This window comes from Astyanax mexicanus, chromosome 14 (genome assembly GCF_023375975.1).
Source record: "Astyanax mexicanus isolate ESR-SI-001 chromosome 14, AstMex3_surface, whole genome shotgun sequence".
Lineage (NCBI taxonomy): Eukaryota > Metazoa > Chordata > Actinopteri > Characiformes > Acestrorhamphidae > Astyanax > Astyanax mexicanus.
The window spans coordinates 33,788,422-33,814,556 of record NC_064421.1 but is presented as its reverse complement, the minus strand read 5'-3'; the positions used below and the strand labels follow the sequence as shown (position 1 = coordinate 33,814,556).

General features: G+C 38.6%; 1 protein-coding gene across 8 annotated transcripts in view; it reads right to left on the bottom strand.

Annotated features, from left to right (window-relative positions):
* ltbp1 (latent transforming growth factor beta binding protein 1) overlaps positions 1-26,135 on the bottom strand; it is a 244,512-nt gene that overhangs the window by 4,758 nt on the left and 213,619 nt on the right. For 6 of the 8 annotated variants that reach the window (XM_049464179.1, XM_049464184.1, XM_049464185.1 and 3 more), the window contains 7 exons: positions 22,066-22,227; positions 19,547-19,636; positions 17,406-17,534; positions 11,483-11,620; positions 9,671-9,847; positions 3,615-3,782; positions 612-764 (listed from right to left, as the gene is read on the bottom strand). In XM_049464179.1, the coding sequence (XP_049320136.1) occupies positions 612-764; positions 3,615-3,782; positions 9,671-9,847; positions 11,483-11,620; positions 17,406-17,534; positions 19,547-19,636; positions 22,066-22,227 (1,017 nt within the window). The remainder of the gene's footprint in view (positions 1-611; positions 765-3,614; positions 3,783-9,670; positions 9,848-11,482; positions 11,621-17,405; positions 17,535-19,546; positions 19,637-22,065; positions 22,228-26,135) is intronic. The other 2 variants (XM_049464180.1, XM_049464186.1) reach the window with 1 other exon arrangement.

Below are 26,135 nucleotides of genomic sequence, written 5' to 3'. Positions count from 1 at the left end.
TATTGGGTGTGCTGGTGCATGTGGATCAGAAACAGCCCAAAGTTTTTGTTTTGTTTTTTTTACAATTAATCAAGCATGCAGTTGAAGCCAGAAGTTCGCATACACTATATAAAAAGACGCGGATGCATATTTTTCTCACCGTCAGACATAAAATTAGAAACAACCTTTTCTGTTTTAGGTCAATTAGGATTACTAAAATAATTTATATTTACCAAATGCCAGAATAATAAAAAAAGAAAGATTTTTTAAGGCATTTTTATTGCTTTCTTCAAACATTCACACACAAATTTCATTTCTATTTGAAACCTGTATGACTTGAGTCAAACGTTTTGGATGTCCTTTCACAAGCTTCTCACAATAGTTGGCAGGAATTTAGGCCCATTCCTCCCTACAGAACTGGTGTAACATGTAGCCATGTTTATTAGATGTTTATTAGAGCTTTAGGTGATTCTAGGCTCGTTTGCAGAACACAGAAGGAAAAGCGTATTCGTTTTTTATGTCCCAAAAAAATCAGACTTGTAAAATAATCGTGTGAAAGGGCATTTGATCCAAACTCCTTGTCTTGAACCCTGCCCTGAGCTCAGCTCTGTGTTTCTGGAGCGGTATCTTACCGACGCAGGCCATTCGAGACATGTCGAGTGTGTATCCATCGAAGCAGTCGCATGTGTAGCCCTCCTGCACCCTCACACAGCGTCCATTCTCACAGCCGTTCAACACCCCACACTCCTCGGCCCGCAAGCCCTCGAACGAATCATACTGACCTGCTGGAATCAGAACGTTACATATTTACATCATCTCATAACTTATACTGCTTACAGCCTACGAAAACCCAAAAATCAGTGTCTCAGAGAATTACAATATTATATTAAACCAATTGGTACTTTTGGCAGTGTGGGCAGTGTGCCAAGTCCTGCTGGAAAATGAAATCTGCATCACTGACTTTAGACTTGATAAAACACAGTGGATCAACACCAGCAGATGAGATGTCTCTCCAAACCACACTGCCAAAAGGACCAATTGGTCTTATATAATATTTAAATGTTCTGAGACACTGATTTTTGGGTTTTTATTGGCTGTAAACCATAATCAGCAATAAAAGAAATAAATCAAATAGCTTAACTGTTTGCAGAAAATGAGAAATAGCTGAAATAACAAAAAGATGCAGAGCTTTCAGACCATATATAATGCAAAGAAAACAAGTTCATGTTCATGACGTTTTCAGAGTTCAGAAATATTTGCTAAAATAACCCTGGGATTTAATCACAGTTTTCATGCATCTTGGCATGTTCTCCTCCACCAGTCTTACACACTGCTTTTGATAACTTTATTTGGCTCCTGGTGCAAAAAATCAAGCAGTCCAGCTTGGTTTGACGGCTTGTGATCATCCATCTTCCTCCTGATTACATTTCAGAGGTTTTAAATTTGGTGAAAACAAAGACACTCATCATTTTTAAGTGGTCTCTTATTTTTTATTTTATTTATTTAAGAAATATGGATGCAGAGTCTGTTCTCCTCTAGGTTGTACTAGACTGCAGTTATATCTCTGGCCTCATGGTGGCAGCAGAGAGCTGTGTCACGATCTGGTGTAATTTTCGGATCACTTTCGTCCAATTCTGAAGAGAACACTTCACCCACACGCTGCTCTTCTTAAGAATCAGCAGCAGTCAGTCAAGGCCTCTTCACAACATTCAGATCTGATTATGTTTACTGCTCCGTAATAGCTTTCAATGACTGTTAGAGTATTATTAGATATTAGCATGTTATTATTAGCATTTTCTTTCAGTAGCAGAACCAGCGGCAGTCCCGACCCACTGGTTCCCGACCAAAAGCTGGTTAAGTCTTCTCCTAGTAACCTGAATATCTGTGTCAATTCAATTCAGCCAATCACAAAGAAGCACAGCAGTCACCCAAAATCAGTGGAGTGGCAGTTCAGAAGGTGGAGTGGGTTAAATCTGAGCCGTGGTGTCAGAAGCAATTGCACTCTGCAGTGTTCGGTTTCAGTTCAGCATGATTTTTGAGCTGGTATCACTGTGGAACTCATTATTGTTAGAACAGAGGAGACTGAAGTAATATAGATGCAGTAAGCACTGAACTCTGAGCTTCTCAAACTCTTAAAGAAACATCTGCTGGCGCCGAGTGGTCCCGCGGTCTAAAGTGCTGCCACTATGAGCGGAAGGTCGTGCAGCTTTGCCATCAAGCTGCCGGCGCTCAGAGGAGTAAAATTGCTCTGCTCCCTCCGGGTGGGCAGACGGCGCTCTCCCCACATCACTCCTATGGTGATGTCCACAGCACAGGGCATCTGTGGGCTGATGTATTGAAACCGAGCCTCTCCGCTTTCCTCCGTGCAGCAGCTCGAAAAAGAAGCGGTGGCTGACTTCACATGTATGTTAGTTTGTAAAGAATGAACCAGTAGTCCTTGTTGAACTGTTAGAACTAAAGGTCGGAAAGCAGGTTGCAGTTCTCGCGAGCGTTGGTCGCGGCCGCCTCGGAAAACTTACATAATCTGGTTTGAGCTCAGAGGAGCTCCGGCACAGACACGAGAGCACCGCTATTCCTATTACACCTCAATGCAGCGCTGCAGTGAGTTTCAAGCTGTAATTTTACTTCTTTAAAAAGAAAAAAAATCAAGGAAATCCTACCTAGTGCTTAACACTTAGGTCTTAAGTCAAGTCTTAAGTCTCAACATTCAAGTCCCAAGTCTTGAAACTCAATTCCCAAATGTCAACATTCAATCCCAAGTTTTGACACTTAAGTCCCAATTCAAGTCTCAACACTCAAGTCTCACCATTCAAGTCTCAACACTCAAGTCACAACACTCAAGTCTCACCATTCAAGTCTCAACATTCAAGTCTTAACACTCAAGTCTCAACACTTAAGTCTCAACACTCAAGTCTCAACATTCAAGTCTCTACATTCTAGTCTAAACACTCAAGTCTCGACATTCAAGTCTCAACATTCAAGTCTCAACACTCAAGTCTCAACACTCGAGTCCCAACTTTTGACACTAAAGTACCAAGTCAAATCCCAAGTCAAGTCTTGACTTTTAAGTCCCAAGTCTTGACACTCAATTCTCAACATTCAAATCTGAAGTCTTAACATTCAAGTACCAAGTCTTGACACTCAAGTCTGGAAGTCTTAATACTCGAGTTCCAGGTCAGTACAGGAAAGTTAAATTTCAGTGTTACATAATATGTTGCTTAGTAGTATATTAAACCTACAATATTATATATATGTTTTATATATACTTCTGTTAAGTAAATAATATGTTAAAAATATGTCAAGTCTTTTTAGGTTAGCCAGAGTTCAAAAGTCATTAAATATCTGCAAATTACTAGTACTAACTAGTTTTTGAGCATAAAATAGAAATACAATATTAAATATTCAGGCCACATACTCACAACTGGTCAGTTTTTAAGTCTAGTTACAATGGCCACTATTATTATGGAATAAAAGACAGAAAGTAGATAAATGGTTCAAATTCTGCAGATTACGTCCTAAAGTGAATAAAAATGACTCAAAATCAAGTGTTATCTAAATGTGAACTGTGTATTATCAGAAAGCAGAAGAATGAAAGAGTATAGAGCAGGGGATTGGGCAGGCCGTGTGTTACTCACTGTTAGGGCTGTCATATTCCTCGTAGAAGGCGGGGTTAGGGTCTACACGTCGCTGCTCATACTCTCGTACCTCATACTCATGAACTGGAGAAGCAACCAGAGCATCACGACCATACGGCCGTCTGCTGGATACAGAGCCCCGCAGGTTACACATGGAGTTATACTCCTCTAAAAGAGAGAGAGAGAGAGAGAGAGAGAGAGAGAGAGAGAGCAGGAGTGAGAAGTATGATCCTGATGATGTAACTGGTTTATATGTTCTAAACTGGACTTTGATGGTCAACTCAAACAGCCTGGTTGTCAAGCTGGTCATATTGTTGAATCAACATGGTCATGAGTGCTTTGTTTTGTTGGTTAATCTGCATGATCATATTGGTAGATCAGTTTGGTCTTGCTGTATAATGTTAAAAAGCACAGACTCTTTATTTATTTGACTACAGGCAGAATACAGCAGTCACCCAGTTGTAATAGTGGCTGGTAGCCTCGTAGTAGGAGATCTACATTCATTCATTCATTCAATCAATTAATCAATCAACCTTCATTTTCATTTAAAGAGACTGAAAAATACATTATTTAAAATTAAAATAACGTATCTAATCAGGATAAGCTAAAATAAGGAACTTCATAAACAAATCAATAAAAAATAAATAGTAAAATCATTATGAAAAACTAACAATATGAGATTTTATTAAAAATAATTAATTTAAGAATTATTTAAGAATTCAAATTTAAGAAGAACTAATTTAAGTAAGAGGAATTAAGAATAATTAATAAAAAAATATTTAAGAATTCAACATTGAGAAGAATTAATTTACTTAAGAATAAATAAAATAATTCAAAATAAAAGGAGAAGTAGGCAGGCTAAAATGTTAAGCAAAAAACAAAAAGATAAATTATTATAATAATAAAATATAAACGGCAAATTAAAATATGAATAAAATAAATAAAAGTATGAAATTATTATAATAAATTGGTACCACTTTAAATAAGGGCTCTTATATAACAGATTTATAAATAAAGGTGTTTATAAAGGCGTTTATAAATGGTTATAAATTGTAAAAACATTAATAAGCACTTATAGAACACAACACAAATAGAAATTATAACAGTGAAAATAACATTTTAACATATCTACTAGAATAATATGGAAAGTCAGTTTAGTCATTTAATATGTTATTATAGCTAAATTAATAAAGCTATTGTTTACAGAAACGTTAAAGCTGATTAATGGAAAAGACCAAGTAAGATTAGCATCTAATAAGAGCTGAGGTTTAACAATATAAACTAAATGTAGAATCACTATTTGGATCACGACAGGCCACTGCTTATTAATGGTTTATAACCTAAATAATAACCATTAATAAACTTCTTTGTAAACTATTTATAAATCCTTTATAAAGGAGCCTTATTTTAAATGGGTACCAATACGTTAAATAAACAAAAAGGCCAAAAAGTAAAACAGGGAACAAAATGAATAAAAGGATGACATGAATAAAATAAAATAAATAAATAAATAAATAAAAGGGACAAAAGATAAAAAAGAAAATAAAAAAAACTCAACTAAAACATGTACAGGCTGTCTGAAGGTGGTTAGAAATTATAAATTCTGGGGCAGTTGAGCTAAAAGCTGATATATTCAAGGATATATGCCTTTGGCTCTCTAGGTGGCGCTGGTCTGCTGGCAACATTGTACTACAGTCAGACTGGACGTAGCTCGACTAGCTGTCGACCCAAACCTCTCATCTCTTTCCTCTCTCATGTCTCTCATCCGCCGCAGCAGGTAACGTGTTTCTAATTACCGCGGCCGCAGCGACCGGAAACGTCTGCGCTACATTAGCGAGATGACGACATGCCCGCAATCATCCAATCGTTTCAGGGAAGAGCGCTCGCATATGGAATTATTCGAATGCCAAATGAGGCGTGAAACGCAAGCGGAACCTGATCCGCTTCAAATCCCTGAACACGACCTTCATCCGTAAGCCTTTAATGCTTTCTCTCTCCACACTGTGGAGAAGCTTGTAGTGTGTTTTTGCCACAAAAAAAAAACACCAGACACTGTTCAGTTCTTAGAGCGTGTTTATGTGAACTAAGAAGCCGGATTAACACTTCAGTCTGAATAGCATTGAGGTGTTGGTTTGGTTGGTGTTGGTGTGTTTGAGCAGGGTAAACACTTCCCTACAGTCAAGGGCGTAGAAGTGGGTTTGATATTGGGGGGGACACACATTTGCTAATATGAACCAAAGCCCACCCTATAGTTTCCTAGAAAAACATTTGCGGAAATTACTTTTAATCCCAAATAATATTTTTTTTCTATATTCTGTTTATTATTAGTTACACCCAAGTAAAGGTGATTTAACAACCTAAACATGTTACTCCACATTACATTTACTGTTGCTAGAAAACATTATACGTGGAAGGTCTGAATTATATACTTATACATAAACTGATCAGTTATCACCTAATATTTAAAATAATATAACAGATTTGATTATTATTATTATTAATTATGCACTGTATGTTGTATATTTACATTTTCTCCAAACTGACTAGCATTGTGTCCCGCACTTTTAATTGTTTCTACTGAGAGCTCTTCTTATGATGGTGTCCTTTTATGAAAAAGAATGTAACTTTACATTTCATAGGGATTTTTGTCAGAAGTTAATATAAACGTTAGATGTCAGGACATGTGTTCTTACTGTAAACTACAAATGAACAGAAGTCAGATTAGATCAGTGTTTCTTAACCCTGTTCTTACATATGCTATTGCATACTCCCACTGTTCTGCATATTGTAGAGCTTTCTCTGTTTTAAATGCACATAATAAAGTAAGTATGATGTGTCTAATACACTGCTGGACATACATAATGATTGATTTATGATCCATAGGGGGCTAAGAGATTTAACAGGTACACTCAGTAACGGACTGTTTATTAGCTGATCAGTTGGATCAGGTGGAAAACACAATTTTAAGGGCAGTGATCAGGGTTAAGAAACTGCTTTAAACTACCAACATAAAGTGTTGTACTAAATTCTAGCTATTATCTTCTAGCTGACTAGTTATCTAAATGAATGAAAATTAAATAGTTATTAGCTAGTCAGGTACAGGGTAAACTGAACATTATATAGTTTTGTTTTTCTTAAACTAAGCTAATTCCAAAGTTAAGCTAACTGACTGTCACAGGCTGTATTTTATTAAGCGCAGAGTTGGTTTGATCTGTATGTTTTGATTAGTGCATTTTTAACCAGCTATCAGAAACATAGCAGGTAACATGGTTTATATGGTTAGCCTACCGTTACCTTTCTTTTAGAAAAATCGCTGTATATCCATATCTGGTTTAAAATAATCTGCTGCATTCCGATCGCGCTGCTTAATCTCACAGCGGGGGAGGGGCTTCCCCCCCCACCAGCACACTCTCCTGCGGACGCCGCAAAACCAGCAAGCTGATTGGCTGTTTCTACTGAGAGGCGGAACTTAATTCCTGAACCGGCTCCGTGATTGGCGTTAAGAGATTCCCCATTTACGCAGCGATCACTTATCTCCTCATTAATAGTACAGCTGATACGAGCAAAACCATTTTATTTTTGGGGGGGACAAATCCACCTTTTTCTAATATTGGGTGGGACATGTCCCACCCATCCCCCCCGGTTCCTACGCCAATGCCTACAGTACAGTAAAACTCACAATGCATTCGTCTCAATACTACACACCTGGATGGCCCTTACAGGACCTCGTGTCTTGGGGATACACAAGGGCATGTGTGTTTTCTGCAGTTTGGCCACAAGCATGCACACCGGGAAGGTAATGGGTCTAAATCTATTTCGGCTCCATGGATTTCATGGTACTAGGCCACCCGGGAGGAAGTTCCTCTGGTTTTGTTTTGTCTGGAGTTGAGAGGGTAATGTTTCTCCATCAAGACAATGATGTCAAAGAGCATGTTTGCATTACCGTGTCTTTCCTCAAAACAGTGTCTTGTAGAGGTCAGCCAAAGCTATGTTATAATTATAATAATGGTAGACAAATGCAACCTGAAGTGCTTTACAGAACAAAAAAAAACATTACAGTCCTTAGACTGTAATATACACTTGTGAATGGAAAAGTTAAAATGTTTATCCTACAAAAATGCTAATTTACCGTATTTTTTGCACCTAATATCTAAAATCCTGAAATTTTCCCAACAATCATCAGTGTGCCTTTTAATCTGGTGCACTGTATGTATTCATTTTTTTTCTTTCTTTATAATTTTATTTCAATTTTTTTCCATTTTCTCCCTAATTTACACGGCCAATTACCCAACCCACTCATTAGGACTCATTAGTAATGCGCCAACACACCAGGAGGATGAAGACTAACACATGCTTCCTCTGATACATGTGAAGTCAGCCACCGCTTCTTTTCGAGGTGCTGCTGAAGCTCGGAGGAAAGCGCAGCGACTCGGTTCCGATACATTGGCTCACAGACGCCTTGTGCTGTGGACATCACCCTAGGAGTGATGTGGGGAGAGAGCGCCATCTACCCACCCGGAGGGAGCAGGGCCAATTGTGCTCCCTCTGAGCGCCGGCAGCTTGACGGCAACGCTGCATGAGCGGGGGTTCGAACCGGTGACCTCCCCCTCAAAGGTATGTATAAATTTTAACAGTCAGGTTGTAAGGAGCAGTAAAGCCACTCTGCTGAAGTACAGCTTTATACAGGAGTTTCAGTTTAGTTCTCCAGCACCGAGACTGGAGTAGCATTAGCATTAGCCGCTAACCCTGCTAAGCGCACGATGTTTCACTGTTCAGAGGTGAGTATTATCAGACTGTAGTCTGCTCCTAACCCTGGCTAGCACTGCTGGAGCAGCACTAGCATTACCAGTTAACCACGCTAAGTGCTAGCTAGCTCTTTCGTTGTTCAGAGGTGAGTATATCGTTATGTAGCCTGCATGTTTACTGTGTTAAAACAAGCCACGTGGGACGAACCTCTAGCTACTGGTTCCCCAGTGTAGCTCTGTTGACCACTAGCGATTAGCTGCTAATGCTAATGCTCCAGCCTTAGTGCTGGAGAAATTCAGGAATCTAAGCTCACTATAAATGAACTGAAATGCTTTACTCACCCAAATAAACAGTTTTTATTTGAGAACTCTGTGTAGATTAACATCCAGTGATCGTTTGATTTTGAAAGAAAGTCTTTTTTTTACAGTTTTGTTTACTTAGCTAAGCTCTACTTAACTAAGTTACTAAGCTACACTGAGCTTCTGTGTGAAGACATGAAAATTGCTGTTCACAGATGCTCTCCATCCAACCTGGCTTAGCTTGAGCTGTGTTGTAAAGAAGAATGAGCAAAAATCTCAGTCTCTAGATGCACAAAGCTAGAAGTGACATACCCCAAAATACTGGTGAAAGGTGGATGTGCTTAATTTAATGTTTAACGCCTTTAAATAAGTAGTTAATATAATTTTATTTACTTCATATTTGGTGACTTTTTCTAATTGAATAGGGACAACTGGGTTAACATAAAATGAATGTGATGGTATGTTTTTTGTGTCCTGTGCACATTTTGTATACATGAGTGGTTGTATACATTGGTGGGTTGGTGGGGCTGGCCAGAAAACATAATTCTCCCGAGAACCTGATATTTCTCATTCTGTGGAGGAATATATTGTTCCTTCAAACATATTAATAGTTCACACAACATAGCGGTAATGCAGACATATAAAATAATGTTTATACTGCAGCCTCTAAACCAGTTCTCTGTGTGATCTGTCTTTCTCAATAAAATACCAGTAAGATCTCAATTTTAGGTAAATGAATGAGATGTATAAGGGAATTTTTTTTTTAAATGGCTATTTGAGTAGTCAAAAAGTAAAAATAGCATGTGAAAGAAACTTGGGTAAAAATGTATTATTATATAAGAATTTCCTGTAGTCAAATTGACCCCAAACATAAAAGGAGTTAGTAAATTTGAACATAAAAGGAGGGTTAAACTTATCAGATTTTTATTTGATTAAAAATATTTGGTGTATGTGTGTGTGTGTGTGTGTGTGTGTGTGTGTGTGTGTGTGTGTGCGTGCGTGTGTGCGTACCTGTGTTTCTTTGCGGGCAGAGAGCACAGTCCATGCCCCAGGCCTCTCCGTACAGACAGCAGCACTCAGTGTACGTGGTCATCTGGTTACTTAATGGATGAGAGCAGACCTTCGTCTCAGTCAGAAACTCCCAGCAAACACTCTGGTACACAGACTGCTCTGTGTGCCCTGTTTTCTCTGTGGAAACAATTGCAGTCAGTGAGTAAAAACACAATGCAGACGTTTCTAATAAAGTGGCCAGTGAGTGGACGTAGAAAATAGATGCATCTAATAAGGTACTAGTGTGTCAAAGTACAAAGTAAGTAGGTGTTTTCAATAAATTGGCCAGTGAGTGAACATAGAAAACAGATGTTCCTAATAAAGTGGCTAGTGTGTCAAAGTACAAGGTAGGTAGATGTTTCCATGAAGTGGAAGTACAAAACAGTAGGTGTTTCTAATAAAGTGTCCAGTAAGTGGAAGTACAAAGTAGGTAGGTGTTTCTAATGAAGTGGCCAGCAAGTGCAAGTACAAAGTAGGTGGGTATTTCTAATAAAGTGGCCAGAGAGTGGAAGTATAAGGTAGGTGTTTCTAATAAAGTGGCCAGTGAGTGAACATAGAAAATAGATATTTTAATAAAGTGGCCAGTGAGTGGAAGCACAAAGTAGGTAGGTGTTTCTAATGAAGTGGCCAGTGAGTGCAAGTACAACGTAGGTGGGTGTTTCTAATAAAGTGGCCAGTGAGTGGAAGTATAAGGTAGGTGTTTCTAATGAAGTGGCCAGTGAGTGGAAGCATGAACAAAGTAGGTTTTTCTAATAAAGTAGCAAGTGAGTCAAGGTAGGTGGCACTGTCCTAAAATTAGGCCTCTTCTGAAGCTGATGCACAAGAAAGCCCACAAACAGTTAGCTGAAGAAAAGCAGTCCAAGGGTATGGATTACTGGAACTATGTCCTGTGGTCTAACAGGACTAAGATAAAGTGTCTGGCTCAGATAGTGTCCAGCATGTGTGGTGGTGACCTGCTAAGGGGTACCAATAAAACTGTCCTTTGTGTACAGTTAAGCATGGTGGTGGTAGCATTATGATCTCCAATTCCAATCTGTAATATGACATACTGAAGCAGAACATGATCCCATCAAGTCTGTGCTGGAAAATAATGGTGGTCCCACAAAATATTGACACTTTTGGCACAATTTGGCCAATTTCACTTAGGGGTGCGCTCACTTTTGTTGACAGTGGTTTAGACATTATTGGTTATATTGATCATGTTTTTTTGAGAGCAAAGTAAAATTGCCCTCATTGTGATACAAGCTAAACACTGACTACTTTACACTGCATTAACATTGTTGTTTTATTTATATATATAACTACGGACAACATTTCTCCAAAATTCCAAAAAAAAAATATTGTCATTTAGAGCATTTATTTGCATAAAATTAAAAATGGTCAAATTAACAAAAAAGATGCAGGGCTTTCAGACCTCAAATAATGCAAAGAAAACAAGTTCATATTTATACAGTTTTAAGAGTTGGTGGAATTTGGTTTTTAATCACAGTTTTCATGCATCTTGGCATGTTCTCCTCCACCAGTTTTACACACTGCTTTTGGATAACTTTATGCCTTTACTCCTGGTGCAACAATTCAAGCAGTTCAGTTTGGTTTGATGGCTTGTGATCATCCATCTTCCTCTTGATTATATTCCAGAGGTTTTCAATTTGGAAAAATCAAAGAAACTCATTGTTTTAAGGTGGTCTTTTATTTTTTTCCAGGGCTGTATGTCTATGGGCTGGTGTCCAGTACTGGCTTCAGGACCTTTCAGGACTTGGGCGCAAAGTTTACCTGCAACATCGGGGAAAACACAGCGCTTGTTGTCGGGAGCTAGCACCATAGGAGGACTGCAAAAGCACTGGTATGAGCCATGGTTATTCAGGCACTGCCCATCCACACAGTTGGACTCGTCTGCACACTCATCTGTGTCTGCAAAGAGAGAGAGAGAGAGAGAGAGAGAGAGAGCAACATTTAACTAATTTCTTTTTACTATAGATTAATGAGTGTTATTAATTAATTACATCCCCAATTCAAAGAAGTTTGGAAGTTGTGTAAAACATAAATAAAAACACAATACGACATCACCCTAGGAATGATACGTTTAAAAGCGCCATCTACCCCCCCAGAGAGAGCAAGGCCAGTTGTGCTCTCTCTGGGCTCCGGCAGCTGATGGCAAGCTGCATGACCGGGATTTGACTCACAGATCTCCTGATATTTGGGGCAGCGCTTAGCCCGCTGGACAACTGTGAGCCTAGTATTGAGTGTTGTTAAAAAGTGGTAAACATGCTTTGGAACTTCTTTGGAGAGTGCTGAAGGCATCAAATGCAAAATGAGTGAATTTTTGCAAAAAAAATCATTTTAAAAGTTTATCCGTTTGAACATTAAATATCTTGTCTTTGTAGTGTATTCAATTGAAAATAGGTTAAAAAAAGGATATGCAAATCATCATATTAAGTTTTTATTTCTGTTTTACGCAACTCCACTGAAATTGAGGTTATATAAACCTAGAAACCTAGAAAGGTATAATCTTTCAACCAAACATATATATACTCATATGTCAGAAATCATGGGATAACATTTAAATTTATTATAAAGTGTTACCACAGGGGTCAGCTTGGAAATGCCCATACCTGTTGCAAGTGAGGTTAAAAAAAAACAGACCGCCACGCTCATGGTTAGGTCACAAGAATGTTTGGAGGAGCTTGAGTAAGATTTGACAGTGTGTGCATGATTGATGGCACAATTAATTTCTGAAAATGTAAAAAAATATATATTATGGCGTAGTGCTGGGCGATATGAGAAAAATCATATATCACGATATGGAATTGTTTATATCATGAAAATGATATATATCATGATATACCACATTTAAGTATGTTTTCACTTATTCTTTGAAAAATATGACAAAATAATATCATTGCTTACTTTTTTCCAACTTTATTTCAAAGTGACATTAAACCCAACTTTCACAAATGAGAATTACCACCTTTTATTACAGCAATATATATATATATCAAATGAATACAGATGAGATAGATGCAGTAGCTCATTTTTTTCAAAAGAACAATGCGTCTCCATTGTTCAGCTCTCATGAGTTTAATACGTAAAGCATGTCGCAAACCGGTGTGTTGTCAAATAATAAAGCTGCTTCATGTCGCAAAACCACATTATGAAGCTTTTTTTGCGAATATTTTTTTTTATTATCACTTATATAAACTGAGTTTATGCAAAGTGACCACGGCAATACATTTCATCAAAGCCTACTTAATATATTTGCATGAATAATTTATGAAATTACTGTAGAAACAATTGGGGCGATAGAAGGTAAGTAGCACGATAGACACTTTTCTATTGTCCCCACGATATTTATCATTATATCGCACAGCACTACTATGGCATACACTATAATGTAGCCTAATATAAAGAATAGCCTACATGGGGTGCCGAGTGGTCCAGTGGTCTAAAGTGCTGGCACTATAAGCAGGAGGTCGCAGGTTTGAACTCCAGCTCATGCAACTTTGCCATCAAGCTGCCGGCGCTCAGAGAGAGCAAAATTGGCCCTGCTCCCTCTGGGTGGGTAGATGGCGCTCTCTCCCCACATCACTTCTAGGGTGATGTCTTCAGCACAGGGCATCTGTGAGCTGATGTATCGGAACCGAGCCGCTGTGCTTTCCTCCGAGTGCGCTGTGATGCTACTCGGTAACGCTGCATCAGCAGCAGCTCGAAAAGAAGCGGTGGCTGACTTCACATGTATCGGAGGAAGCATGTGTTAGTCTTCACCCTCCTGGTGTGTTGGGGCATTACTAGAGTGAACTCAATACCATCAATGGCTTGTCTTATATTTTGAAGTGACAAATCGTAGGGGCGTAGTTTAAAGTCTAAACGCATATCTGCTATCCACGATGAGTTTTGAGGTTTGCAGGTTTGGACATGGCAAAAGTCATGGGACACAATACTAGTTTCCGTTGATACTTCATATCAGTGCATATCAGCGAAAACCAATATTCAAATAAAAAATTAAATAAAAAGTAACGTTCAGCTTGGACACACACACACACACACACACATTCATATCTGTAAAATATGCAGGGCTGGCAGGAGCATGCTGCTCACACACCCGCCTTGTGGTTTTTACAGTGGAAGGGGAATAGGAAATGTAAATGGCTTGGCTGTGGAGCGCGGCTGCTATATGCATTTGGCTTCAGCTTCAGTGTTAAACGAGTTCAAAAATACACCTCCCCGCCCATCGAGGCCGCAAATGAAAACACGCGGGCCAGCGGAAGGAGGGGGCTGCGGGTCACGCTGCTTCGGCCTGCCATTCTAAAAGGCTGAGGCACAAGCAAAGTAGCTAAATAGGGTGTATGAGTGTGAGTGATGCTATTATCCTTAGTGACTTACAAAGACTATTCCTATTACAAAAGTGGGTGAATGTTTTGTTAGGAGTCTCCCGCATGATGTGGTAGCTCACTAGCAGGGGGTGGTGTTTTCCACTGTGCCACACTAACCACTGATGTTATCTGGGCTATCTTAGCTTAGCATTTTTTTTTTACAAAAGACTGTCTGCCTTTCACTGTGTGAATTTTACTCACTAGTGTGACCAGAGTAGCAGTGCTGAGGTAAATTAATGATTAGAATAGAACTGCTGAGGTTAATGTACTTAATGTGCTGGTTTATCTAGCTTAGATATGAAAATGTAATCAATAAACACATATTTTTAAACGATGATAAACAGAACAAAACTATTATTTCTGTAAAAGGCAGCTAGACAAATCTGTTCATACCTTCACATAGAATAAAGTGAAGTATATTAATTCTTCAGAATTTAACTTCGGTAAATTTTTGTACTATAAGGTGGGTGGTGGTGGGGGAGGAGCTTAACTAAATTAAGTAAAGCTAAGTAAACAAAAAACTGTAATTCTTAAAAAAACATTTTCTTTTAAAGTCAAACAAGCGCTGAATGTTAATCCACACAGATATCTCTCCTTTCCACTAAGACTGGGTGCGGCAGCTTTAGCATTATCGGCTAACTGCTAGTACTAGTGGTACGTAAATGCCACTCAACAGCAATAAACTGAGGGACCTTGAGATTTCAGGTAAGCCAGGTCGATATTAGCTAGCAGTTCTTCCCACATAGCTTGTTTAAAACTAAACTAAATGCGCAGGCTGTGAAGGAGCTAGCGCATAGTGTGGTTAGCGACTTTTGCTATACTGCCTTAGCCTCTGTGTTTGTTGGGGTTAGCAGCAGGCAACAAGCAGTTAATACTCACCTCTGAATGGCAAAAAAGCTAGAGCTTAGCGTGGTTAGCTGCTAATGCTAATACTGCTCTGGCAGTGCTAGCTGGGGGTGGCAACATGCTATGGCTAATAAAACACATACCTCCGAATGGCGAAAGAGCTAGCGCTTAGAAAGGTTAGCAGCTAAAGCTAATGCTCCTGTATTAAGCTGTACTTCAGTGGAGTGACTTTACAGCTCCTTACAACCTGACTGATAACATTCATAAAATACATTCATAGCTACATGAGGCAAATTAAAAGCATTTTAGGTGCACAATATAGTGCGGAAAATATGGTACTTCAGTTGTACTTTTTAGAAAAGTAGTAGTTTTACAACAAGTACAAAAATAATGAATACTTCAGTACTTCCACTTAAGTAGGATGCTTGGAGAATACTTAAACTTCTACTCATATTATTTTTTTGATAAAGCACTTGTACTGTTTTTCAAGTCTCTATGTTGGTCTGTTTGTAGCTCCTTTACCTTGTATTTATTACATTTATTAAAAGAATGCTGAGGACAATAAAACACTACACAATTACTGAGCTCTTGTGTGTGTGAGAGAGAGTGGCTTTTATGAAGGCAGATAGAGGCCGGCTTGGCACTGCTGTGTGACTAACGGCATGCAGTGGTGTGGCAGGCTTTAGACGAGGCTGGATTTTGTCCATGTGTGTGTGTGTGTGTGTGTGAGAGAGAGTGTGTTTGATTGTGTGTGTGTGTGTGTGTGTGTGTGTTTTGTGTGTGTTAGAGTGTGTGGTTTGCCATAGTCTTGTGGTTTGGGTCGCCGTGCCTGTGTCACCACAAACCTGCTGTCTCTCCTCAAACATTCCCCACCCAAACACTGACCTGGGGCATGGCCCTTCGACCCTTCACGCACACACACACACACACACATATATACACACACACGCACACAATCAGGCACGCGCGCACACACACCCATACAGCCACAAGCATGCGCCGAGAGGTTGACATGCTAGCCTAAATGCAGTTTAGAGGCCGCTGCCGGTGATTATCCCCACTACAAATAAACCTCGGACATTCTGCAGCAGAGCAGCACGGGGCGCAGGACCACGTATCCAAACATACACAGCCTGCATATATACTCATATACTCATAATACACTACCCAAAGGCCAATGGTCATACAGACCACAGACGTATGTACCTTCATACACACATACACACACACACACACACACACACACATAAAGATAAACAAGCTACTGCAGCTCCAGCTCTTCTCTGGACTGTGGTGACCTTTATAAAGGCCAAACTAAACATGGACTTTATATAAATCCTTTATATAAAGTCTCCTAGCATTACATGCAAAATACTTACATGACCTATCATATTTTTCATACATAATGCGCACCGAATTATAAGGCACATTTTAAGAGACACTAGCCTATAAGGAATTTCTAATTCATCAGGTCTCGCTGCTGGGTGGTGGGGGTTGGAGGTAGCTAACTAAGTTAAGTAAACAAAATTGTAATTAAAAAAATACATTTAAAAGTTTTTATTTTATTTTAAAAGTCTTACGAGCGCTGGATGTTAATCTACACAGATTTCTCTCCTTAAAACTCTTTATTTGGGTTTATTTGGGTGAGTAAAGCGCTTCCGTTTATTTACAGTAAGCGTAGATTCTTGAATTTCTCCAGCACTAAGGCTGGATCATTAACATTAGCATTAGCTAATGTATAACCGCTAGCAGTCACCCGACCCAACAGCACTACTCTGAGGAACCCTGCCTGAGTGTTCTGGTAAGCCAGGGCAACACAAGGAACGTGGAACGAACCACTAGCCAATATTACCACTGTTAACACACAGACTACAGTCCAATATACTCTCTTCTGAACAGCAAAAGAGCTAGCGCTTAGCACATGTAGCGGGTAATGCTTATGCTGCTCCAGCAGTGCTAGCTGGGGTTAGCAGCCACAGCCTACAGGGTGATAATACTCACCTCTGAACAGGGAAACAGCAGTTAGCGGCTAATGCTAATGCTATTTCAGCCCCGGTGATGGAGAACTAAACTGAAGCTCCTGAGTGGCTTTACTGCTCCTTACAATCTGACTAGTGAAAATCCATACATACGATGCACAGGATTAAAAGGTGCACTGATGATTTTTGGGAAAATGAAAGGATTTTAGGTGCGCCTTATAGTCCCAAAAACATGGTACATCTCACAGTCATAAGCTGGGTTCAGAATCTTTTTTCTCTTTATTACAGATATAGTGCACTACTACAGTATACGGTACATTAACCATTTCGTAGTTCTCTTCGAAATCTCAACTGTACATTTTATTACCTATTCCCTATTTCACATAAATACTTTTCATTTTGTTAAAGATGTTTAGCTAATGTAACAATTAAGGTGTGCTGAAAGTGTGCACACTAATCCCATAACTAGTGAGCAAGCAGTGTTTTGGATCCAGTTCTTACCTATACACTGAAGTTTGGTCTCGTGGTAGTAGAATCCAGCCTTGCAGTAGCACTCGTATCCTCCGTCCGTGTTCAGACAGAAGCCGTCTTTACAAATCTCCATCCCAAAGAGAAAACACTCATCGGCATCTGATTAAAACACACAAACACAAACCGTCAATAGTACAATCTCACATATAATAATATATCCTATACATAAACTGAACCTATGAAGAAATGAGGACACCCCTAAACGTACATTTTTACAGAGTTTAGAGCAGATGTTCTATTTATTTATTGAAAACAAATTAAGGGGATAATAAGCTAATGTCCTAATATTTGTGACCATATACTGTTGTGTAAAAAGTCTCCAGACCACATTTTTTTCAGAAATAAAACTAAAGAGCCGCAAAGATAGTGTCCCAAAATATTATGTCCCACTATATTATGCTATAGCATATAAAATAGGACATTGTTAGCATCCCCAGATTGAGTGATGTTTTTAGATTTAAAGGGGCAGTGCAGGGTGCAGAGTGATTTAGGATGATACAATACAAAGTGCACTAAGTAAAAAGTGGATAAACTGTGCTGTTAATAACACTTACTGATTACTGAAGGTCTAGTTTCAGTTTCTAACAAACGTTACCTTGGTTAGATGTGCTGAATTCAGATGGTCTTGACAATAATTTCTCAGACTGTGTCTCCCCGAGACCCAGACAAGACCGATTCCACATGAGGTTGAGTTTGAGACTGTAGTTGGTTTCTATGGACTTTATTTAGAGCGTTTTCTCCGTCTGATTGGTCTCGTTTACACATGCATAAACCACGTATATAATATATCTGTATATAAGTACAGTATATCTACGCTGTGTGAAGTTGCTTTAATTTATTTATATATGTATTTATTCTTTTATGTATATGTGCATTTATTTATATATTTATTTATCTATTCATGTATATGTGCATTTATTTATATATTTATTTATTTATTCCAACATTTATTTAATTATTTATTTATTCATTTATGTGTGCATTTATTTATTTAATTATTTCAACATTTATTTATTTTTTCACTTATTTACTTCAACATTTATTTCTTTATTCTTTTATTTATTTCAACATTTATTTATTTATTCATTCATTTATTTCAACATTTCTACATTTGTTTATTGATTTATTTCCACATTTCTTCATGTATTTTTTTATTTATTTCCACGTTTCTTCATGCATTTATTTCTGTATTTGTATGATAATTAGGTAGGTAGTCCTACAATTACTAATGCATGTATTAATTAATTAATTTACATATTTATTTGTTCATGTATATGTGCATTTATTTATAGATGTATATATTTATTTCAACATTTATATGTGCATTTATTTATTTATGTCATTTTTGGTCCTCCATAAAACTCAGTGCCTTAATTGCGTAAATAAAAAATAATAACGCGCTACTTAGCTATAACGTATATAAGCTTTTCTATCCAGAATTCAGATGCAGACGCATTCCTCATTTATTCATTACCATATGCTCTCACCACCAGTGATTATATCAAAGCTTTTTCCGGAGCCAAATGCACAGAGCATCGTATTGAAAGCAGTCAGTGAGCTGGATCGGAACCCGAGCTTTGGGCCATGGGGCACATTTCAACAGGTGGGCTCTCTCTAGAGGGTCTGAAGAGCTCCTACCCGCTAATATGATGAGTCATCCATGGATGTAACCGAAGACGCACATCGGCGCAGATGTAGAGGATATGCCTTTGTAATTCCCAGCTCACAGAGTCTCGCATATGTACCCACACACCCCCTCGCACACACACACATAAACACACACACACATTTCCAACCGCACCATACTGAGCTGCACTGCTGCCAGCCAGAGCTAACCGCACACTCATTGCATTCATAAATTAAATCAGTGCATTAGACTGGCCCTGAGCGCTGAGGTTTTCCCCAGACTGGGAAGCAGGGACACAACAGCTCTAATTAGTGTAAGTGTGTGTGTGTGTGTGTGTGTGTGTGTCTGTAAGAGAGCATATGTGGGTCCGATGCTTGCAAATGTCTGGGACTGCTGCTCCAGAGACTCTGCTCAACTCAGTAACCCTTCAAAACACACAAAAAAATTTAAAACAAAACCCAAAATGCAAAGAAGAGCGGGAAACCTTTGTAGCCGTCAGCCGAGGAAACTCCAAACACAGCGTTCCCGGTTGGAACGCTGCCCTGACCAGCTGGACACATCTGAGCAAACTGATCTGTGGGAAACACAGCAGGTGTGGACAGTTAGTCTGAGACCGGGTTGCATTTTTGCGTTAATTATAGGATGAGGATGAGGCAGAGTTAGAACAGAGTATGATCATCGTTGTTTTTTTCATTAATTAATTTCTTTTCTTTTCTTTTTTTTTTCATTTTCTCCCCAATTTGGAAGGCCAATTAACCCATTCAATCATTAAGACTCCTCCAATTACGTTTAATTCTCCCAACAGTATGAGCTTAAAGACTAGAGTGAAGACTCCTCCTCTTTTTCAGCTGCCATTGTGCTCTCACTCGGACTCCGGCTGCTGATGGCCATACTCAGATCATAGCGGCAGCACCGAGGTCACCTGGACCACTCGAAGCTCATGAACGTCAATGGATCGTCAGTGGATTGTAATATGATTAACTGATAATCACTCCAAAATAATTCATAGACATCAATAAATGATAATAAAAACAAATAGTAAAAAAAATAGTAAGCAAAGGAAGAGAGTTTCAGAAAAAATATTTGGGTCAAAAGTTGCTGAATCACTTCCAGTAGATCACTTTCCAGTCTTTATTTGACTTTTTTTAAATTTACAATCACCTGAAATGGTTCAAATTCTTGAGACCAAGAGTTACAAGGGTAAGGAAACTACTACCGGAGCTTTTTAAAAAAGAACTAAATACACACAGTACCTTCAGGTGGTTCTCCAGGTGCCACCATCTTGAAATTAAGGCACGATAAGTCGACTGACGAGCACAAACAAATAGGTATGATAGGAAAACTTACGAATTAAAAATTACGAATTACTGTTGCTGAACATATCTCTATGATATCCATGCATTTCCACTTTTTTGCAGTCTGATCCCCTATTCTACTTATTCATTTTTGCTCGTCAATCAACTTATCGTGACTTCATTTCAAGATGGCGGCACCTGGGGAACTATTATTAAACTATCTGCGCTCTAGTAAAGTTCTCGTTCTCAGAACCTTGTTTTAAATTCAAGGACCCTCAGAATTTTAGTATGGAGCTACTTTAAACTTGTTAATGGTGTATTTTTAAATAGTGATTTCTTTGCATGGGCTATCACTAGCATTGTAAGCCTGTTGGGAGCATCAGCTTAATTTTAATAAAGCTATATTTTTAAATGCTGGGGGTGAATGAAGGTGGGTTATGCGACATATTTCATATTTCACTACAACCTATGTCCATTTCACTTTATTAGTAAAAACTAGAGGTGAAAAAAGTACTGAAAAAATGTAATTAAGTAAAAGTACCTTTACTTTGCAAAAATTCTACTCATTTTTACTTAAATTGAACAGTATTTGCTGTTGCCTTTCTTATGAGTTAAAGGGAAGTCAGGTTATCCAAACAGTTAAACCCCACTTATTATTATATTTTATGCAATGATCACTGGACACATTTTATATCCTTAAAAATATAAACATTTGGACACAAAATACACATACATTTGTAAATACATTTTAAGATGACAAATATGATTTTTTTTTTTTTTTTTTTTTTACAGATTTCTGTGTTTTTTGTGTTAAAATATTTTTGTGAGGAATACCGTGTCCAGTGATCTCCCGGAGACATTGTGGATCAACAAATCAAAATAAATAAGTATGTATTAAATCTTTTTATATATAAGAAAATATATAAGAATTTAATATATACTTTATTTAGATTTGGAGGGGGTGATTTCCGCTGCAGCAGCACAGAGGGGAGGGGAGCGGAGTAGAGGGAGGAGGGGTTTAGTGTGGATGTGAGAGTCAGACATGTGGATTGGACATTTATGAAAATACGGAACAAATCGCGTCCCGAATTAGTTCAATTATTTTTTTTCCCAGCATTTTATTTTTTACTCAGTAACGGGGAGTTTTCCAATTGTAGCGAAGTAAATTACTTGTGTCAAAATCTACTTGAGTAAAAGTAAAATTACCTATTTTAATAACTACTTTAAAAATTACAAATTACTCATAAAATCTACTTAATTACAGTAACGTGAGTAAATGTAATTCGTTACTTTCCACCTCTGGTAAAAACTCACAGTTGGTCTGTAGTAATGACAGCGTAAATGTAAATGTGGCTTAAAAGTAATTTTTTTTCTTTTTTCTTTTTTTTATAAAACATTGCATATTCAGTACGGATGCACTGAAATTAACATTATAGCCGAAAAAAAAAAAAATAATAATAATAATAAATATGTGGCCAAAGGCAAAATACTAAATGCAGAACATGCCTCGACTGCCTAACAATATAAAAATCCCTGTTTAAATTATTAGGTTCTTTCACTTTTTAGGCTGTATATTTTCAGTTACCAAATATATAGTGCATACCTAATGTTCAGGTTACTATTATAATAAGAAGAAAAGACATGTAAGAAAGAAAAAGCCAAAGTGTTAAAACATTATAAAATAAAGCATCACATGCAGTGATTTTACCTGTTCCCTGCACAGGACAGGGGAACACCTCGCAGTTATCCCCCCAGCCGGCCCCCAGCGTGCAGCAGCACTCCTCGATGGTCACGCTGCTGGTCAGAACATTGTCACACAAGTTCTCATCGTTCAGGTTGTAGTAGCACTCTTTCCTCTCGACTGACGAGGCTGCGGAGGAAACATCAGAGCGTCCGGAATCAGAACATTAACGATACAATGCATGAAACAAATTCTTTACTTGCCCTCTCTTTTTTTTTTGTTTATTATATTAAACGAATGATTATTTTCTTAAAACTGTTACTTTAATATGATGACTTTGCTCAAAATATGAAGATTTCATTCAAATAATGACTCTGTTTGTAGCTACGCTGTTTGGTTTGTAAGAGCTGCATCGATGCTAGGTTACCTGTATGTGGCGGAGTAATGCGTGAAGAGCTCTGGTTACGGTGCAGTACCGGCTGATAGCGGCACTCAAAGCTCATCAGAATTTGAACATTAATAAATTGCTAGTTAATACAAATTTTAAACCGGGCAAATGTTTATTAATTGCAGTTTATTAGTGTGTTCATTAGAGTTTAGAAATGTGATAGCAACTTTTTAGTTTTTAAAAAATGTGACAAATAACAGTTATTAATCATTAGTTAATGGTACTGATGAATGATGACAGTTATTTTAAAGTGTTACCAAATAATGATTTAAAAAAAGAATGGTAACACGTTACAATAAATAAAATACATTAATAAACAATTCTTACAACAGAACGCCTCAACTAATTATTATAGCGACAGAAGTAAAACTTTATTAATAATTTAATCATTATTTACAACATTCTTCATTCTACAAAAAATGTATTCTCTCATTTTTAACTTTTGTCTAAATAATATCAGGTAATTAATTATCTGACATATTGATTTGTTTTCTTTTTTTTTATTAGTATCAAAATAAAAACGTTTACATACAGTCATATGAAAAAGTTAGGGCACCCCTATCAATCTTAAACGCCACAAACAGAGTTGCCTGAGGTATGCAAAAGCACACCTTTCTCTGTTTGTGGCGTGCTTGCAGAAATGGCTTCTTTCGCATCACTCTCCCATACAGCTTCTCCTTGTGCAAAGTCCGCTGTATTGTTGACCGATGCACAGTGACTCCATCTGCAGCAAGATGATGCTGCAGCTCTTTGGAGGTGGTCTGTGGATTGTCCTTGACTGTTCTCGCCATTCTTCTTCTCTGCCTTTCTGATATTTTTCTTGGCCTGCCACTTCTGGGCTTAACAAGAACTGTCCCTGTGGTCTTCCATTTCCTTACTATGTTCCGCACAGTGGAAACTGACAGGTTAAATCTCTGAGACAACTTTTTGTATCCTTCCCCTGAACAACTATGTTGAACAATCTTTGTTTTTTTTGATCATTTGAGAGTTGTTTTGATGAGCCCATGATGCCACTCTTCAAAGGAGATTCAAATAGGAGAACAACTTGCAATTGGCCACCTTAAATACCTTTTCTCATGATTGGATAAACCTGGCTATGAAGTTCAAAGCTCAATGAGGTTACCAAACCAATTTTGTGCTTCAGTAAGTCAGTAAAAAGTAGTTAGGAGTGTTCAAATCAATAAAATGATAAGGTTGCCCATACTTTTGCACCGGTCAAATTTTGGTTTAATGCAAATTGCACATTTTCTGTTAGTTCAATAAACCTCATTTCAATCCTGAAATATTACTGTGTCCATCAGTTATTAGATATATCAAACTGAAATGGCTGTTGCAAACACCCAAATATTTAGAACTAAAAATGATTAAGATTAATAGGGGTACCCAAACTTTTTCATAAGACTGTAAGTCTGAAAATAATGACTTATGTAATAATGTTTTATTTAACTGTTGGTTGGAGTTTAGTCAGGGTTGGTTTCCAGCAGCAGCCTGGTTTCATTCTCACACATGGGGGAAGTTAGCATTCCGTTTAATCAGGCATTTAAAGCAATTAAAGCTTATTTAATCACTGCAGTGCCACCAGCAATGACCGACCAATCACATGATCAGATCTGCTTTCTATTTTCCACTTCAGATTCCTCCCACATAAAAATCTGACTAAACAGCAGCAGCAGAAGCAGAAGAAGTCCAGACACTGTGTGATTCCAGACACAACAAAGTGTTTAGCCGAGTTTTACAGCATGATTTTCTTCCTTTACTGTCAGGTTTACCATGATAAGAGTCTGAGCGTGGGAATAAAGCTGCTATAGAAACGGTGAAGAACACTGAGGTATGAAACACTCACCTGATTTATGCAAATATGTTTAGCAGCCACCACAGCAGCCACCACAAACACCACAGCAACCACCACAGACACTATAGCAACCACCAGAAAACACCTTAGCAATCACCATAGCAACTGTCTAGCAACACCATGACAACCCCCACAGACACCATATCAACGCCTTAGCAACCACTTTGAAACCACATAGCAACCACCACAGATACCATAAAAATGTAAATGTACACAGCAACCTCTAAGCAACCTCTAAGCAACACCATAGAAACCACCAAATCGAACAGTGCGAGGAACCATTCTGCATTTCCTTCAGGAAATACACTTTTTTAGTTAAATTCTTATATTTTTTGCCTATAATAATTTAAGGTATCACATTTATGCCAAATATTACAGCCTTCAGAAAGAGATTAGAAAGAGATAGAGAGATTTTTGCATGTGTCTTTAACAAATGAGAAGCTACTCACTGCATCAGTTAAGGTTAAATAACTTGTTGCCAGCTGAAACATAATCAACCCATGCAGTAATCATCCAATAGGAGGCTTTTACCTATTTACTTAAAAACTTAAAAAGTCAATGTTTTGCAGTAGTCAGATTTTGAAGTGCGCGTTAAATAAAGTACATAATAACATACTGATTTTAAAGGAAGGCACTATGTCTTCATACTTTTAGGAGACAGTATACAGTCTACACCAAAGATAAAAACTTGAATAAAAGCAAAACTTCCACAGCAAAAACAGAATCTATGGCCTAAGTGAACTCAGTGAAAGTACGTTCCGGTAGGCCTCCCTAGCCCTGCCTCCATTTTTTGCTTGTGTAGCATAGCATGGGACTTACTTCATTAAAGCTTTGGCCCTAATGTGCTCAGGGGCTGTAAGGCCAGGGCCCAGCGCTCCCCTGAAAGCAGATCCCATTTCTGGCATGCCACCTCTCATGCAGCCCTCATTCATCACCACTGTTCTTCCCCACACTGCTATCAGACCAGGGCAATGAGAAGCACCCCGACTACAGCAAGCTAATGTCCTGCTAGATTAGCGGAAAGTCTGCTCCCTGGAGAAGAGCTGTAATGAGGTGGAAGTGATATGAGGAGGTCTGCGTCTGGAGCTGGAGCGTCTGGGAAGGCGCGTAAAGAGGAGATGCACCTGGTGAAGACTAGATGTGGGGGGGGGGGGTGTCAGTTATAAGGGGAGCTGTAATTAAGAGCATTTATTTTTGCGATGTCTTTAGCAAAATAGATACTGTAGATAAAGATAATGGTCAACAGAAATAGTCAGTGATGGATGTGTTAGGGCACTTTTCCACCGGCATGGTGCCGCATCTGGTGCCAAGTTTTCAACACAAATTCACAGGTTCTCAGCCAGAAAAGTCGGTGCCATTCAGGCCCCACAATCCTGCTGGTCTGGAACCAGTGAACCAGTGACAGGAGCAGCCAAAGTGTGGTGCGTTCAAGCCTCACTGGCGAAAAGTTGTTTCCAACACGCTAGAAGTGTATATGAGAAATCTCATTGTCAACCGCTTAATCCGTGAAGGGTCGCGGGGGGGGGGGGGGGGGGGGGGGGGCTGGAGCCTATCCCAGCAGGCATTGGGCAGAAGGCAGGATACACCCTGGACAGGCCGCCAATCCATCGCAGGGCAGACGGACACAGACAGACAAACAGACACATTCACTCACACACTCACACCTAAGGGGCAATTTCAATCAAGTTCCAATTAGCCTGAACGTGTCGTCTTTGGACTGTGGGAGGAAACCGGAGGAACCCGGAGGAAACCCACGCAGACACAGGGAGAACGTGCAAACTCCACACAGAAAGACCC